Genomic DNA, 17643 nt, shown 5'->3' with positions numbered 1-17643 from the left:
CACAGATTTTGGATTTGGAAAACAGGGAAGGCTCCTTCCTCCGGGGTCCCGGAGGGATCCAGTTTCTGCCCAAGTAGGGGAAGGTCCAGAGGTCACCCGAGGAGCCCAGCGAACCATCGAAGCCATCGGTCTCCAGCTGCTGTCCACGATGCGTCTCTAAGGAGCTACGGGGTCGGGCGGCTCAGCCCGCTCCCTCAATGCTCCTGGCTCACAAGTCCTCACTGGCTCGAACTCAGAACGGGCTCCGCCCTCCCGGGGCGCTCAGCGGGTTTCTCTGGGTACCTCGCCGAAGGGGCAGGCTCCTCACTGACCGCCTCTCTCCCCGCAAGGCTGGTTCCTCCCCTGGCTCGCGTAAATAGAAACGCTGATAAAAATGTGCTTCTTCGTACCAAAAATATTGACTTTGCAAGGCACTCTTATGGTGGTGGTCCGGGGAAGGTTGGGTTGGGAATCTCCAGGGCCTCGGGCTGTCCGGTGGAGGCAGGGACATGTGACGGAGGGGGGTCCGCAGGCTGGCTTCATTTTGAGGTCAGCCCCAGCCCTGGGCTCCCCTGGCAGTGGTTGGGGAAGTCCTCCTTGACAGGTAGTGGCTCGGGCGGGCTCCTTGCCCAGGGCTGTGATTGCCCCTGCTCCGCTCCTCTCCGTCCCCTGGAAAGGGGCTGGGGGCTCGGGGAGGGGTATGCAGCCGTCTCCTGGGGTCTCCGTGTCCTCCCTCTTCCTCCCTCAACTCCTGCTCCACGCCTCTAGGCCAGCAGGCCCAGGCGAGTGACTTTGGCCGACAGGAATGAGTGGATGATGAAGACTAGGGTTTTGGGGCAGGAGTGGAGGTCCAGTTGCTGCAAAAGTCAAAAGAGAAGTGAGTCGGGAGATGGCCAGGGGCCGGCGGGGCGGGTGGGAGAGGGCCGCCTACCCCAGGCCTTGCCACACAATTCCGGGCAGGGCGATGCCAGTGGCTGGCACCCTCTCCCAGGTCCGGCTATGGAGGGCTTCGCTGGCTCAGCCTCAGCCTGGAGACCGGAGACTGGTGACGCCTAGGCAGGGTCGTAACCTCCCCAGCGCTTAGAACAGCGCTTTGCACATAGTAAGCGCTTAATAAATGCCATCATTATTATCGACAGTGCCACCTCAGTTTGCCTCAGTGCCGCCTCAGTTTCTTAGAGAAGCAGCGTGGCTCAGTGGAAAGAGCCCGGGCTTTGGAGTTCAGAGGTCAGGGGTTCAAATCCCAGCTCCGCCAGTTGTCAGCTGTGTGACTTTGGGCAAGTCCCTGAACTTCTCTGGGCCTCAGTTACCTCATCTGTAAAACGGGGATTAAGACTGTGAGCCCGCCGTGGGACAGCCTGATCACACTGTAACCTCCCCAGTGCTTAGAACAGTGCTCTGCACATAGTAAGCGCTTAATAAATGCCATTATTATTATTACTATTATTCTGGCTGGGGGCAGGAGGCTGGGAAAGCCACGCCCTGTGTTTTGAGAGCACCTTTCCGCTCAAGGAACCCAAGCATCCTCCCAACCTCCCTGGGGGGAGGCGGGGCATATTTTCATCCATGATACACAAGGGATGAAACTGAGGCCCGGAAAAAAGAAGCGATCTGTCTTAAATCGCAACCCTTGGAAGTGGCCGAATTGGATGGTGGTACTCCCCACTCCAGAGCCATTCATTCATTCATTCAATCATATTTATTGAGCGCCTACTGTGTGCAGAGCACTGTACTAAGCGCTTGGGAAGTACAAGTTGGCAACATATAGAGACGGCCCCTACCCAACAACGGGCTCACAGTCTAGAAGAGCCAGCCCCTTTCTGCTCTCCACAGTCCTTATTCCCTGAGATCACGGTCCTCCCAGGGAATCTCCACTCCAGGAAAGGCCTAAGGATCTGCCTCTTGGCTCCCCAAATAGCATCTGCTCCTATTCTGGAGGCCCATGGGCCTGGTTTTGAGCAGTCGGGACTTGGGGAAGATGATTCTGCTAGGGAGAAATTGCCCATGTTAAAAGACCATCCCTAAACTGGGGCACTGGGCTCAGAGGTACCCCTTTCTGCCATGGGCAGATGCAGAACGCACAGGTAGGAGGGGTCTAGCGCAAAATGGGTGGTACAGCTTCCCCAGCCTAGCAGGAGAGAAACACAAGGAGATGCTTCCCAAGGAACTCCCAGGGGAGACAGGGATGGGGAGAGAACAGGGAGGAGGAGAAAGAGGAGAATGAAAGCAGGGCACAGAGAAATAGGAGGGGCGGGCGCTGGAAAGGAGGTGGTTCCTCGAGCTCTCGGTGCCACAAAAGCAGAAAAGTGGAGGCCCCAAAGTCATCACTGCCGTCTAACGGAGCCGGCCGGTTCTGGAACCACGGCTGGGGTACCCGGGGCGTCCCCAGCCGGCCCGCCTGGCGAGAAAGCGACGGCCACTCACGATCTCGCCCTCGGCACCCCCGAAGTCCAGGAACAGCATCTTGGCCCCGTCGTCAGAGGACATCTGCAGCTTCTCAAAGGGCCGCTGCAGCAGGACAGCCCGCGTTGGGCCCGGCTCCAGGGCGAACAGGGTGAAACCCTTGTCGATGTGGATGGACAGGCTGCAGTCCCTCCCGTTCCACGTGCAGGCTGAAAGCAAGAAGCATCGGGCGGGAGCGGAGTTCAAATGACCCCCTCCGCCCCCACGCCTGCCACCCCACTTCCCCTGCAGGACCACTCAGGGCTCTCCGGGGGGGGCTCCGGACCAGATCCTGCGGGGGATAGTGATGGGCAAGGCCTCCCACGATGGAAGGGAAGGACAGCGGGAAGGGAAGGAGGGCAGCCCCTCTCCTTGGTGCTCAGGGGAAGCAGCCCGGCCTAGTGAACAGAACATGAATCCGGGAGTCGGAAGGACCCGGGTTCTAATCCCGCCTCTGCCACAGGTCTGCCGGGTGACCTTGGGCAAGTCAATTTGCTTCTCTAGGTCTCAGTTACCTCATCTGTAAAGTGGGGATGAAGACCATGAGCCCCATGTGGGACGGGAACTATGTCCGACCCGATTAACTTGCATCTACCCCAGGGCTTAGAACCGCGCTCGTCACACAGTAAACACGTATCAAGCACCGTAATTATTATCGTTATTATTATTACTTAGGGGGGCCTGACTCAGCAGCAGTGTCCAGAAGGGGTGGATACAATAATAATGGCATTTACTAAGCGCTTACTACGTGCAAAGCACTGTTCTAAGCGCTGGGGAGGTTACAAGGTGATCAGGTTGTCCCACGGGGGGCTCACGGTCTTAATCCCCATTTTACAGATGAGGCCCAGAGAAGTGAAGTGACTTGCCCAAAGTCACACAGCTGACAATTGGCAGAGCTGGGAGTCCAGCGCTTAGAACAGTGCTTTGCACATAATAAGCGCTTTATAAATGCCATCATTATTATTATTATTTGAACTCATGACCTCTGACTCCAAAGCCCGTGCTCTTTTCCACTGAGCCACGCTGCTTCTCTGGATGCCCTGGAACGCCAAACCCCTGTCCCGCCTGAAGGCTGGGGTCACAGTGGCTCGTTTCTCACGGCCCCTCCTGAGGAGGTGGTCAGCATCGGGGCCCACTCTTCCCCCTGCCGCCGCCCCTTCCTCCTTTCCCTCCTGGCGGTGCCCCTTCCCCGTGACCACGGCCCCTCGCCCGGACCTGTGGAGACCTCCTGGATGAACTCGGCGGCGCTATGGCAGCCGTCCACCAGCATCCGGGTCCACGTGGCCAGGTCTCGCGGCGACTCCACGCTGAACAGGTGCGTCCCCACGCCCTTCTGGGTGCCCGTGCGCAGGGCGAAGGACAGCTCCGAGTCGTAGGGGGCCGAACCCTTGGAGGGGCCGGAGTGCACCAGTCTGCGAAGTGGGGGGAAAAGGAGGATGGAGGGACTCCCCCGGGGTTGCAGAACCAACCCTGTCCCCCCACCCCCTGGCTATCTCTCCCCCTGTCTTCCCCCTCTCCCTCTGTGGTCTGTCTTCCCCCTTTTAGACTGTGAGCCCACTGTTGGGTAGGGACTGTCTCTATATGTTGCCAACTTGTACTTCCCAAGCGCTTAGTACAGTGCTCTGCACACAGTAAGCGCTCAATAAATACGATTGATTGACTGTAGGGAGGGAAGGGCAGGGACCCAGCCGCCCCGAACGCCCTCCCTCTTCATATCCGATGGATGATCATTCTCCCCACTTTCAAAGCCTTCCAAGAAGCCTTCCCTGATTAAGCCCTCATTTCTTATTTCTCTCTTCTGCATCGCTCTTGAACTGGGATTTCATTCATTCATTCATTCAATTGTATTTATTGAGCGCTTACTGTGTGCACAGCACTGTACTAAGCGCTTGGGAAGTACAAGTTGGCAAAATATAAAGATGGTCCCTACCCAACAGTGGGCTCACAGTCTAGAAGGGGGAGACAGAGAACAAAACAAAACATACTAACAAAATAAAATAAATAGAATAAATATGTACAAATAAAGTAAATAGAGTAATAAATACGTACAAACATATATACAGGTGCTGTGGGGAGGGGAAGGAGGTAAGGCTGGAGGGGATATTTGCTCCCTTATATCTGTAAGTAATTATTTATATTAGCGTCTCTCACCGTGTCTTGGCCGTAAACTCACTGTAGGCAAGGAACGTGTCTACCAATTCTGTTATACTGTACTCTCTCAAGCGCTTAGTACAGTGCTCTGCACACAGTAAGCGCTCAAGAAATACAACTGATTGATTGCCCAGGGCAGCAGTGCCCCCGGGGAAGGGAGATGGAGGGAACGTAGTCTCCCAGGTCAGGGTAGGGGCTCCCGGGTGGCGACGATGCTGCATTGTACTTTCCCAAGTGCTTAGTACAGTGCTCTGCACACAGTAGGTGCTCAATAAATACGACTGAATGAGTGAATGACGGCTTCTCCTGACAAAAAAGTGTCTGGGTGGTGGGCACTTGGGGCAGGTCCGGCTCTCGGACCGGCGGGGAAGGGTTGGGTCCCGAGTACCCTGCTGAACGCGAGCTGGCAAGCCCACTTCTCCAGGTCGGAGGGAAAGATTTCCGGAGAAGCCACTGGAGGAAAATGCCCAGAGCCCTCGGGAGAGGACACCGGACAGCTGAGATCCTCCTTCCGGCCTCTTTTTTTTTTTTACGGTATTTGTTAAGCGCTTACTATGTACCAGGCACTGTTCTAAGCGCTGGGGTAGATACAAGGTTGTCCCACGTGGGGCTCAAAGTCTTAATCCCCATTTTACAGATGAGGTAACTGAGGCACAGAAAAGTTAAGTGGCTTGCCCAAGGTCACACAGCAGGCAAGTGGCAGATCTGGGATTAGAACCCATGTCCTCTGACTCTTAAACCCGTGCTCTTTCCTCTATGCCACGCTGCTTCTCACGGGCTGCCTATTATTATTATCATTATTATTATTGTTGTTGTTGCTATGATGATGATAATAATAATAATGGTACTGGTTAAGCCCTTATTATGTGCCAAGTACTGTTCTAAATCCTGCGATAGATACGAATTCATCAGGTTGGACACAGTCCGTGTCCCATATGGGGCTCGCACTCTTAATCCCCACTTTAAAGATGAGGGAACTGAGGCTCGGAGAAGTGAAGTGACTTGCCCAAGGTCACACACCAGACAATCAATCAATCAATCATATTTATTGAGCGCTTATTGTGTGCAGAGCACTGTACTAAGCGCTTGGGAAGTACAAGTCGGCAACATATAGAGACAGTCCCTACCCAACGGTGGGCTCACAGTCTAGAAAAGTGGTAGAGGCGGGATTAGAACCCAGGTCCTTCTGACTTCCCACTAAGCCACGCTGGGGTGGCCACCAGCCAGGGGCCAGCAATGCCCAAGAGCGGGGCCGGCCGGGAGTGGGCCCTGGCAGCACTTCCCCTGCACCCCTCCGCCAATCCTTACCCCTGCAGCCCCTCCACCCCGGGCCCGGGATATCGCCGACTGAAGTTGATCTGGGAACAGGAAGCCTGGGTCCAGGATCTAATCCACCCTGACCAGACCGGGCCACATCCGGCCTTCCCTCACGGGCACTTTGCTCCGAGCTGGCAGCCACCGACAAACCCCTTTCAGGGTTCCTCCAACGTTCATTCATTCAGTCGTATTTATTGAGCGCTTACTGTGTGCAGAGCACTGTACTAAGCACTTGGAAAGCAACGTCTCTTCGCTCACTTGGGTTCACCTTTGGCATCTGTTTTCTCACTCTGACATAATAATAATAATAATAATAATGGCATTTATTACGCACTTACTATGTGCAAAGCACTATTCTAAGCGCTGGGGAGGTAACAAGGTGATCAGGTTGTCCCATGGGGGGCTCACAGTCTTAATTCCCATTTTACAGATGAGGTAACTGAGGCACAGAGAAGTTAAGTGACTTGCCCAAAGTCACACAGCTGACAAGTGGCGGAGCCGGGATTTGAACCTCTGACTCCAAAGCCTGTGCTCTTTCCACTGAGCCAAGCTGCTTCCCCTCCTTCCCCTTCCACACTGCTACTTATAGTAACTTTAGCCATTTGTGCTCACTTCTCTCCTCGGTTACACTGTAGACCTCTTGAGAACAGAATGGCCTACTAGCTGGACGGCTGTGGGAGTCAGAGGATCCAGGCTCTAACCCAAGGTCTGCCACCTGTGTGCTGTATAACCTCTCCGGGCCTCAGTTTCCTCCCCTGTAAAATGGGGACAATAATCCCTGCCTCTTTCTGCTTTACAGCGACGTTGTGATAAGTAATGTAAATGGGCTTTGGAACAATAAAAGCATGATTCAAATTCAGAGCTCACTCAATCAATCAATCATATTTACTGAGTGCTTACTATAATAGTGATGGTATTTGTTAAGCGCTTACTACGTGCAAAGCACTGTTCTAAGCACTGGGAAGGTTACAAGGTGATCAGGTTGTCCCACGGGAGGCTCACAGTTTTAATCCCCAGTTTACAGATGGGGTAACTGAGGCCCAGAGTAGTGAAATGACTTGCCCAAAGTCACATAGCTGACAGTTGACGGAGCCGGGATTTGAACCACGACCTCTGACTCCAAAGCCCAGGCTCCTTCCCCTGGGCCATGCAGCTTCTCCATGTGCAGAGCACTGTACTAAGCACTTGGGAGAGTTCAACAGAATTAGCAGGCACGTTCCCTGCCCATAAGGAGCTTACAGTCTAGTGGGAGACACAGACATTAATATATATAATTATCATATATTATATTATATATTATCTGTTGTTAGTATGCATTAATATATTAATAACAATTTATAATATATAAATTGGGGTTGAGGGTAAAGCAAGCATACTCCCAAGCGACTAGTCCAGATCACTCGGTCAGTGCTGCTGCTGCCGGAGGGTTGGGGGTGGGAAGGGCAGCAAAGGAGAGTCCCTGGAAAGAGCCGGACAAACCCAGGGGTCTGCACAGTCCTGCACCCGGGAATTCAGTTTGGTCAGGGATGCCTGGGGCACAGCCAGACCCTCAGAACCCACCCTCAGCAGGAGAGGATGTGGGGGGGAGATGGAACCCGTTGGATCTCAACACGGATGACCCAGGATCATCCCGCGCCCCAAGGGCCGCTCTTGGTAGGCGTCAAGACACCTGCCCTGAGGGATCAGGCCCGGTTCCCACCCCCACCGAGGGTGGGAGGGTGAAGAGGAGAGGATAGGACTGCCCCAGCTAGGCCTGTCTGGGCCCCCTGGACAGCTGAACGATGGGCGCTGCTATAGGAGTGATGAGGCGGCCTGAGGAAGGGAAGCTACTTAGCGGCCCACCCAGAAACAGCTCCACTTCCCCCACACCCTGCCCCCCTGGAGTTCTCAACCCATCTCTCGGTGGAGGGCACCATGCCAACATGTCTGGGTCCGGTCCTACCGACCCCCGGGGCTCTATTAGTTCCCCGGCCCCCTGGCAGGCGGGGAGCGCTAGTGGGCGTGGGAACTTCCACCCTGTTCTTCAAGCGCCCTTCCCCACGGTGGCCCCTTCCCAATCCCACTCCCTCTCTCGGCGGCAGGAGCCTGGGCTTTTCCCAGGCTCCCATGAATCTGCACCACCTCTCTTGCCCCTCCACCTTGGAACAGCAGGGCCGGGGCCACGGGGCTCACCGGATCCCGCTCCCCGGCGGGCCCCAGTGACGGGAACCGGCTGGGGCGGCCGATAGAAAATGGGTCACGAGAGGAGGCCGCCCCATCCCGCCACCCCCTACCTGGTAGCGATGAGGGGGTAGCTCTGGACCGGCTTGTTGAGGGCGTCCCGGGTCTGAGGGAGCGTCTGGTAGAACAGAAGCTCCTTCTCCGTGAGCAGGGCCAAGACGGGTTTCGTCCTGCTGCTGGGCAGCTGCAAGGAGCAGGGACATGTGGGAATGCCAGAGAGATCCGGAGCCTCAACGGAGCCTCGCTATTAGGGGGTGCCAGTCCACAGACACCCTCCCATGTGCACATGCTGTCTCTTTCTCTCTCTTTCCCTCTCCACCACCCCCACCACTCATCCCTTACACCCCCCCCGTGCCCGGACCAGGTCAGGAGAAGAAGGTTTGTGAGGGGGTAACAGTAGAGCTGCCGTCCATCCCGCCACTCTGGCCACCTCCTCATCTCCCCAACCCTGGGAAGACAGGCAGCGAGGCAGAGAATACTGCCCGGGTAGGGACGGGGCAGGGCTGGAGGCTCCCAGAAAGAGCCCCGAAGAGGCAGCAGCAGAGTGGCCACTGGCATACCCATGCGTGGAGGAAGTGAGGCTGGGGGGCACCTGGAGCTGACTTGGCCTGGCCTGCTCCTTGGCTCCCACCCCCGCCTGAGACCCCACCCTCCCCCAACCAGGTGCTGGCCCGGGGTCACCTGTTCGGTCAGCCATCCGATCTGCTTGATCTCCTTGCTCCCGGCGACACCCGCCCCCGCCAAGAGGGCCCGCAGCTCGTCCTTGACCCAGGGCACCAGGTCATTGATGCAGGCTTGGATGGCGGCCAGCCAGGACTGGGCGCTCGCCTCGTCCTTTGCCCGCAGGAAGAGGGAGTCCCGCCCATCCGCCGAGCGGACCTCCAGGTACCTAGGAAGGGGGCATCACACGGGAGACAGTTCTTGCGGCCTGGCAGCGGGGCTGGAATTACTGTTGGGAGGGAGGCCGAGCCCACGCGGCAGCGTTCTTGGGCAGGACCAGTGGGGGTGGTGAGGGAGGGAGGTGGTCCTGTCCCATCCCCACTCCTCGCCCAGTCACTGGGATTCTTGGTGAGAGACTCAGATTGCAAATGCTCTGCTGGTCTCCCAGCCCCCGTTGGCACTGCCCATTAGCTGAGTGGACCTGAGGACTGCCCAGCCAGGGCCTGGCCTCTCTGGAAATACCAGAGGCGACAGCTGCAGAGAGTGGCAGGGGGGTGTCGCTGAGGCTGCACAGCACAGAGGGAGGCCAGCCTGACAGGCGATGACGGGGCGGGGGCCTGCCAGCTTGACAGGAGCCCAGAGAGACCGACAGAACGTGCCCACCACGCAGCACTTCCCTTTGTTCCTCCCGGCTGATAGCCTTTCATTCAATCGTATTTATTGAGCGCTTACTGTGTGCAGAGCGCTGTACTAAGCCTTCTCAACCCCCGGTAACCCCGGAGAAAGAAGGGTTCTCCACCGGGTCTCTGACATATCGGACGTGTGCCTCGATGGGTGGGTGTTCCGGAAGCCCCTGCCCCCGGTCCCTGCGGGTGGTGAGAAGGGGGCCGCTCACCTGCTCTCTGGATCGGTGGGCGTGCACTTCTTGGAGATGTAGCCCATCTTTAAGGAAACGTGTTTCTCTTCCTTGAGGTCGTGGGAGGGGAGGGAGGGGGAGGCCTTCTTTGGCAGTGAGTCCCAGCTGGTGGGGGCTCCGGAAGAGGAGGAGGAGGAAGAGGAGCAGTTCTTGAAGTACGGAGAGATCTCTTTCATGTACTTGACTGGAGAGGGGAGAGGGTGGCCGGTCACCCCCGCCGCTCCCCAGAGGCAGGGCCAAAGGACACCCCCCCCGCCAGACAGCGCCAGCCTCGGGTCCCGCGGGGCCAGGAGGACTGGAGGCCACAGACGGGACAGCGTGGACCCCCGAAGCGGAGCAGGGGCTGGTATTTGCGGAAGGAAGTAGTGCGGAGTGAGGCCTAGTGGAAAGAGCATGGCTCTGGGAGTCAAGGGACCTGGGTTCTAATCTTGGCTCCGCCACTTGTCTACCGCATGACCTTGGATAAGCCACTTCACTTTTCTAGGCCTCAGTTTCCTCGTATGTAAAATACAGTTGAAATACCTGTTCTCCCTCTGACTTAGACTGTGAGCCCCATAGAAGTGTGCAGAGAACTGTATTGAGCACTGGAAAAGAATATACAGTTGGGAGTTACACACGGTCCCTGTAGGGGGCTCACAATCTAAGAACATGAGACAGTGACTGCGTCCGACTTGACTATCTCATATCTACCCCAGCGCATTTTTGATGATAATCAGGGAAGTTGGAGTCACCGCCTTAGTGCTCTGAGCCTGGGGTGCGTCCATATAGCAGGCTCCTGCACTTACAAATTTGCTGGGAAGACCAAGGGTCCCTCTGAATTTGGGCACAGTCATGCAAAGGGGCAGGACCCCTTGAAAATCCAAAGAGAGCCCAGAGTATACAACAGATCCAAAAGTCACCAGGAAAACAAGGAATTCTCTAGGGCATACATGAATGAACCAACTTGGGTAATGGTGCTACTTATTATTCCAATAGAGTCACTCCAGAAGAGGCGGTGCCCAAAGGAAATGGAATTATTAATACTAATTACTGTGGTTTTTATTAAGTGCTCACTATGTGCCGAGCACTGTACGAAGCACTGTGGCAAGTGCCAGATAATCAGGCCCTACATGAAACTCACAGTCTAAGTTAGGATGGAGATCACGTACTGAATCCCCACACGTGAGGGAACTGAGGCACAGAGAAGTTAAGTGTTCTCCCCAAGGTCACGTAGGAGAACTAGGATTAGTATCCAAGTCCTATGACTCCACTAGGCCACTGGAGATTTTTTTTAATGGTATTTGTTACTATGTGCCAGGCACTGTACTAAGCGCTGGTGTAGATACAAGGTAATCAGGTTGAACACAATCCCTGTTCCACATGGGACTCACAGTTTTAATCCCACTTTAAAGATGAGGTTACTGAGGCACAAAGAAGTGTCATGCCCAAGGACACATGGCAGACAAGTGGCAGAGCTGGATTTAGAATTCAGGGCCTCTGATTCCCAAGCCTGAGCTCTTTCCCCTAGGCCACACTGCTTCTCAATTAACAACCGACTGGCACTGAAAAGAATATTGCTTAACACAAGCAGCTACACCCAGCTTAGAGAATGGGGCCATCCTGGTTTTCCCTTCCTTGCCTTTGCCCAGCTGTTCCCAGTGAAGAGAGAGTCCCCGAGTGAACCAGGCACCTACTCACGGCTAAGAATCCATGAGATAGGGTGCTAATGATAATAATAATAATAATAATAATAATAATAATAATAATAATGATGGTATTTGTTAAGCACTTACTATGTGCCAAGCACGGTACTAAGCTCTGGGGTGGATATAAGCAAATCAATCAATCAATCAATCAATCGTATTTATTGAGCACTTACTATGTGCAGAGCACTGTACTAAGCGCTTGGGAAGTACAAATTGGCATCACATAGAGACAGTCCCTACCCAACAGTGGGCTCACAGTCTAAAAGGGGGAGACAGAGAACAGAACCAAACATACCAACAAAATAAAATAAGTAGGATAGAAATGTACAGGTAAAATAAATAAATAAATAAATAAATAGAGTAATAAATATGTACAACCATATATACATATATACAGGTGCTGTGGGGAAGGGAAGGAGGTAAGACGGGGGGATGGAGAGGGGGACGAGGGGGGAGAGGAAAGAAGGGGCTCAGTCTGGGAAGGCCTCCTGGAGGAGGTGAGCTCTCAGCAGGGCCTTGAAGGGAGGAAGAGAGCTAGCTTGGCGGATGGGCAGAGGGAGGGCATTCCAGGCCCGGGGGATGACGTGGGCCGGGGGTCGACGGCGGGACAGGCGAGAGCGAGGTACAGTGAGGAGATTAGCGGTGGAGGAGCGGAGGGTGCGGGCTGGGCTGGAGAAGGAGAGAAGGGAGGTGAGGTAGGAGGGGGCGAGGTGATGGACAGCCTTGAAGCCCAGGGTGAGGAGTTTCTGCCTGATGCGCAGATTGATCGGTAGCCATTGGAGGTTTTTGAGGAGGGGAGTAATATGTCCAGAGCGTTTCTGGACAAAGATAATCCGGGCAGCAGCATGAAGTATGGATTGAAGTGGAGAGACACACGAGGATGGGAGATCAGAGAGAAGGCTGGTGCAGTAGTCCAGACGGGATAGGATGAGAGCTTGAATGAGCAGGGTAGCGGTTTGGATGGAGAGGAAAGGGCGGATCTTGGCAATGTTGCGGAGCTGAGACCGGCAGGTTTTGGTGACGGCTTGGATCAAATTGGATACAGTCCCTGTCCCATGTGGGGCTCACAGTCTCAATTCCCATTTTACAAATGAGGTAACTGAGAGGTGAAGCGACTTGCTCAAGGTCACAAAGCAGACAAGTGGCGGAGCAGGGATAAGAATCCATGACCTCCTGATTCCTAGGCCCGTGTTCCGTCCACTATGGCAGGGTGCTATTTATCCCACCTGTGGCCCTGTAAACTCACGTGGGCAGGGAATGTGTCTGTTATGTGGTTATATTGCTGCTGAGAAGCAGCGTGGCTCGGTGGAAAGAGCATGGACTTTGGAGTCAGAGGTCAGGGGTTCAAACCCCAGCTCTGCCACTTGTCAGCTGTGTGACTTTGGGCAAGTCACTTCACTTCTCTGGGCCTCAGTTCCCTCATCTGTAACATGGGGATGAAGACTGTGAGCCCCATGTGGGACAACCTGAGTACCTTGTATCTACCCAGCACTTAGAACAGTGCTTGGCACATAGTAAACGCTTAACAAATACCAACATTATTAACATACTGTACTCTCCCAAGGGCTTTGTTCAGTGCTCTGCACACAATAAGCACTTAATAAATAAGAATGCCTGACTGAGTGACTGAATCTACTTTCCCGGAGAAACGGGTTCATCTTCTATTGCCCGTACTGGTGGATTTTTGGACTCCAGTGGCTCCTTCCTGTTAAGAGACCTCTTGATAAGCACTACGTGAGTGTGGTGAAGGAAAGAGCCTCTATTTTCCAACAGATCAGCGTCCGGGGATCCCAGAAACAGACCCTAGATGGCCAGAGAAAGATGGATGTGGACCTTGGCAGTTAGGTGGAGGACAGAGTAGCCAGGGGATTCACAGCAATCTGTTCGTTGTTCTCTCCCCCTTCTAGATTGTGAGCCCGTTGTTGGGTATGGACCGTCTCTATATGTTGCCAACCTGTACTTCCCAAGCGCTTAGTACGGTGCTCTGCACACAGTAAGCGCTCAATAAATACGATTGAATGAATGAATGAATGGATATTGCACTCTCCCAAGCACTTAGTACAGTGTTTGACACACAGTAAGCACTCAATAAATATGATTGACTGACTGATTGGCAGCAACCAAGTGTGGGAGTCTGGACTCTGATTAGAGGGAAGAGGAGAGGAGAGGAAGGGGAGGACCTGAGACTCACAGGGGCAGAGACAGAGGAGTCTGATCCCTTCTCAGGGCATTTAGCTTGGTTTTCTTGTGTGGACGTGGCTGTTTGACAAGGGAGGCTGCCGCCCCTTCACCCTCCACCCCGTGCACCCTGCTATTCAGGACACACCTGTTGTTCCCCAGATCAGAGGTTGGTCACTGAAGAAACCCCCTCCCTCCCTCCCTTCCTCCTTCTCTCCCTCCCCTCAGCCCTCTCAGGCTCTCTGGGCTGGCTCTTCCATGAGGGTGGAGGGGGCAATGTCCCCGGGGTCCTGGGGGACCCTAGTTGCTCCTAGGGGAAAATATAGGAAGTAGTCCCCTGGGGGAGATCGACGGCCCACTCAGCCCGGGGACTCGTCCTGGAAGTCGGAGTGTATCAGGGGAGTTTCTCTGGATGAGGATGGCCTGCTTCTAAACCAGCTGCTGTCTACATCAGGGCCTGGGCCTGCCCAGTCATCCCACGGGGACCCGACTCAGCCAGCCCCAGGGCTCCCAGTAGAGGGTTGTTTGGTCACTGCCATCTCCACCCCAAGTCCTCAACACAGCCTGGACTCCCTGTCGCGCTGGCGGGCTGGCCAAGATTCTAGTCCCAGGATCCATTATGAGGCGGCCAAAGCAAGGAGTGTCTTTGTCGGGGCCCGGGGGCCAAGGAGGCTTAAAGCCACTCTGATGGATGCAGGCGGGGGCTCACCTGAACCTTGAGTCCACATCTGGAGACAGAATGCCAATCAAGCAGTTGTATTTATTGAGAGCTTACTGGGTGCAGAGCACTGTACGAAGCACTTGGGAGAGTTCCAAACTCTATTCATGTGATAGATGGGAAAACTGAGGCCTAAGCCCACCTGGTTGCCTCCCAGAGAGCCAGTAGGGGCCTGGGAATGAGTTCTGGACCTCGTCTGTCTTCCCAGGACGCAGCCACCGTCCTCTGCCTTCTCACAGTGCCAAACGTAGACTTGGCCACGGCCATGAGGACAGAGATTTTATCAGCCAGCTCAAGCATGTGAATGGCTAATCCCAAAATGGGCTAATGCTATTCACCATGGTGAAATGGCACTGTTACGTGGCCAGGATGTTATCGGTGGTCCTGGATCTTGAGACCTTGGAGCCTTTCTCAGACTGCAGTTCTCCCTACATGCTCTTTGCTCCTCACACTCAACTCTCCTGCCTCCAATTAATTTTTGATGGCATCCTCCCTCAGCTCTGTCAGGCCGCATCCCTCCAATCCTTCAAAGCCCTCCTCAAATGTCACCTCTTCCCACCTCTCCAGTCACAATATCCCATGAGAGCACCACTCTTTCGACCTTCAAAGCCTTACTAAAATCACATCTCCTCCAAGAGGCCTTCCTAGGCTTTCACTTTGCCTCCTCCCTTCCCCTTCTGCATCACCTATGCACTTGGATCCGTACCCTTGAAGAATTGGATATTAACCCCACTCTCTACCCTTTAGCCCTTTTGGACACATCTGTAATTTATTGTAAATGTCTGTCTCCTCCTTTAGACTGTAAGCTCCTTGTGGGCAGGGAACATGTCTACCACCTCTGTTATATTCTTCCAAGGACTCAGGACAGTCCTTGGAAGACTTTTAGACTGTGAGCCCACTCTTTTAGACTGTGAGCCCACTGTTGGGTAGGGACTGTCTCTATATGTTGCCAATTTGCACTTCCCAAGCGCTTAGTACAGTGCTCTGCACATAGTAAGCGCTCAATAAATACGATTGATGATGATGATGATGAGGACAGTGCTCTGTACACCGAAAGCACTCAATAAATATCACTGATGACTGACCGATAGGCCAAGTTTCCCACTCCGGGCCTGTGTGGAAGTCTTCTTGTCACTGTCGTGTCCTGCCTCTGGCTTGGAATGCCCTCCCTCCTCAAATCCGACAGTTACTCTCCTCTTCAAAGCCTTATTGACGGCACATCTCCTCCAAGGGGCCTTCCCTGGTTAAGCCCTCCCTTCCTCTTCTCCCACTCCCTCTGTGTCACCCTAATTTACTCCCTTTCTTCATCCCCCATCCCAGCCCCACAGCTCTTATGTACATTAGAGAAGCAGCGTGGCTCAGTGGTAAGAACACGGGCTTTGGAGTCAGAGGTCATGGGTTCAAACCCCGGCTCTGCCAATTGTCAGCTGTGTGACTTTGGGCAAGTCAGTTAACTTCTCTGTGCCTCAGTTACCTCATCTGTAAAATGGGGATTAAGACTGTGAGCCCCCTGAGGGACAACCTGATCACCTCATAACCTCCCCAGCACTTACTTAGAACAGTGCTTTGTACATAGTAAGTGCTTAATAAATGCCATTATTATTATTATACCTGTAATTTATTTATTTATATTAATGTCTGTCTCCCCCTCTAGACTGTAAGCTCATTGTGGGTAGGGAATGTGTCTGTTTACTGTTATACTGTACTCTCCCAAGCTCTGAATACAGTGCTCAGCACACAGTCAGTGCTGAATAAATATGACTGACTGACTGACTAGGGTAGCTCTGGATCCTTCCTGTTCCAACCTCCTCCTGTCTTTGGCCCCGAGCACGGGCCCAGATTAGCAGCCCCGGCTGCAGATGCAGTGGAGATCGTTGCTGCACTTTCAGGAGGCAACAAAGTCTCGTGGAATCAATCAATCGTATTTATTGAGCGCTTACTGTGTGCAGAGCACTGTACTAAGCGCTTGGGAAGTACAAGTTGGCAGCATATAGAGACGGTCCCTACCCAACAGGGGGCTCACAGTCTAGAAGGGGGAGACAGAGAACAAAACCAAACATATTAACAAAATACACTTAGTACAGTCTCCAGAGCTTACTACAGTGCTTGGCACATAGTAAGTGCTTAACAAATACCATTATTATTATGCCTTGAATGTTCTGTAGAAAGATAATCCAGGCAGTGGAATGAGGCAGCGTGGCTCAGTGGAAAGAGCCCGGGCTTTGGAGTCAGAGGTCATGGGTTCAAATCCCGGCTCCACCAATCGTCAGCTGTGTGACCTTGGGCAAGTCACTCAGCCTCTCTGGGCCTCAGTTACCTCAGCTGCAAAATGGAGATTAAGACTGTGGGCCCCCCATGGGACAACCCGATCACCTTGTAACTGTCCCAGCGCTTAGAACAGTGCTTTGCACTTATGAGGCAGGGGCTGTCAGACAGGAGGCACGGGGTCTAATCCCAGCTCCACCATGGGCCAGCTGAGTGATCCTGAGCTAGTCGCTTAACCTCTCTGTGCCTCAGGTGCCTAATGGGAATGTCCGCTCTTCTAACTCTTAGATTTTGAGACTCATGCGCAACATACACTGTCTTGTTTATCCCGTATCTTTCCCAGTGTTCAGCCCCTAGAAATCCCAGAATAATAATAATTATTGTTATTAGGACGCAGCAAGAAGGTGGTGTTTCTCACTGCTTATAGGTGCTGCTTATAGGTGCCGCTTAGAGAAGCAGCGTGGCTCAGTGGAAAGAGCCCGGGCTCTGGAGTCAGAGGTCGTGGGTTCAAATCCCGGCTCCACCAATTGTCAGCTGTGTGACTTTGGGCAAGTCACTCCACTTCTCTGGGCCTCAGTTACCTCATCTGTAAAATGGGGATTAAGACTGTGAGCCCCCCCGTGGGACAACCTGATCACCTTGTAACCTCCCCAGCACTTAGAACAGTGCTTTGCACATAGTAAGCGCTTAATAAATGCCATTATTATTATTATTATTTGGGGGCTTCTCTGTAACCCTCTAGACTGTGGGCGGGGAACTGTCACCAACTCTGTTGTACTGAACTCTCCCGAGTGTTTGGTACCGTTCTCTGCACATAGTAAGCGCTCAATAAATAGCACTGACGATGACTGAGGATGATGAACACGGGTCCTGGCCACTTCCACAGGATGTCCTGTCTCTCCATCCACTTTCGGCAACTGGATCAGCCTCACCCGCCCACGTTTTTCTGATCCAACCCTTCCCCGTCCGTCTGTCTGTCCGTCCGTCTGCCCTAGGAGAGCCAGAATGAGTTCTCCTAATCATCTGTGCTGGGTGTGCTCAAGAGCAAGAAGGATCCTGGGAGATGAGAAGTAAGAGGAAGAGGAGAAGTGGGGTGGGAGCTACATCAGCGC

At 53.8% G+C, this 17643-nt stretch overlaps 1 protein-coding gene across 1 annotated transcript in view; it reads right to left on the bottom strand.

The window, feature by feature from the left end:
• Positions 1-603: 603 nt before the first annotated feature.
• The window catches only part of SNTA1 (syntrophin alpha 1), a 52177-nt gene continuing 35137 nt past the window's right edge, over positions 604-17643 (bottom strand). The window contains exons 3-8 of the mRNA XM_038750042.1: positions 9665-9869; positions 8791-8998; positions 8163-8293; positions 3637-3833; positions 2404-2591; positions 604-836 (exon numbers count right to left, since the gene is read on the bottom strand). Of these exons, the coding sequence (XP_038605970.1) occupies positions 744-836; positions 2404-2591; positions 3637-3833; positions 8163-8293; positions 8791-8998; positions 9665-9869 (1022 nt within the window). The 3' untranslated portion in view covers positions 604-743. The remainder of the gene's footprint in view (positions 837-2403; positions 2592-3636; positions 3834-8162; positions 8294-8790; positions 8999-9664; positions 9870-17643) is intronic.

Source organism: Tachyglossus aculeatus, chromosome 8, assembly GCF_015852505.1.
Source record: "Tachyglossus aculeatus isolate mTacAcu1 chromosome 8, mTacAcu1.pri, whole genome shotgun sequence".
NCBI lineage: Eukaryota > Metazoa > Chordata > Mammalia > Monotremata > Tachyglossidae > Tachyglossus > Tachyglossus aculeatus.
This window is presented reverse-complemented; position numbering and strand designations above follow the sequence as displayed.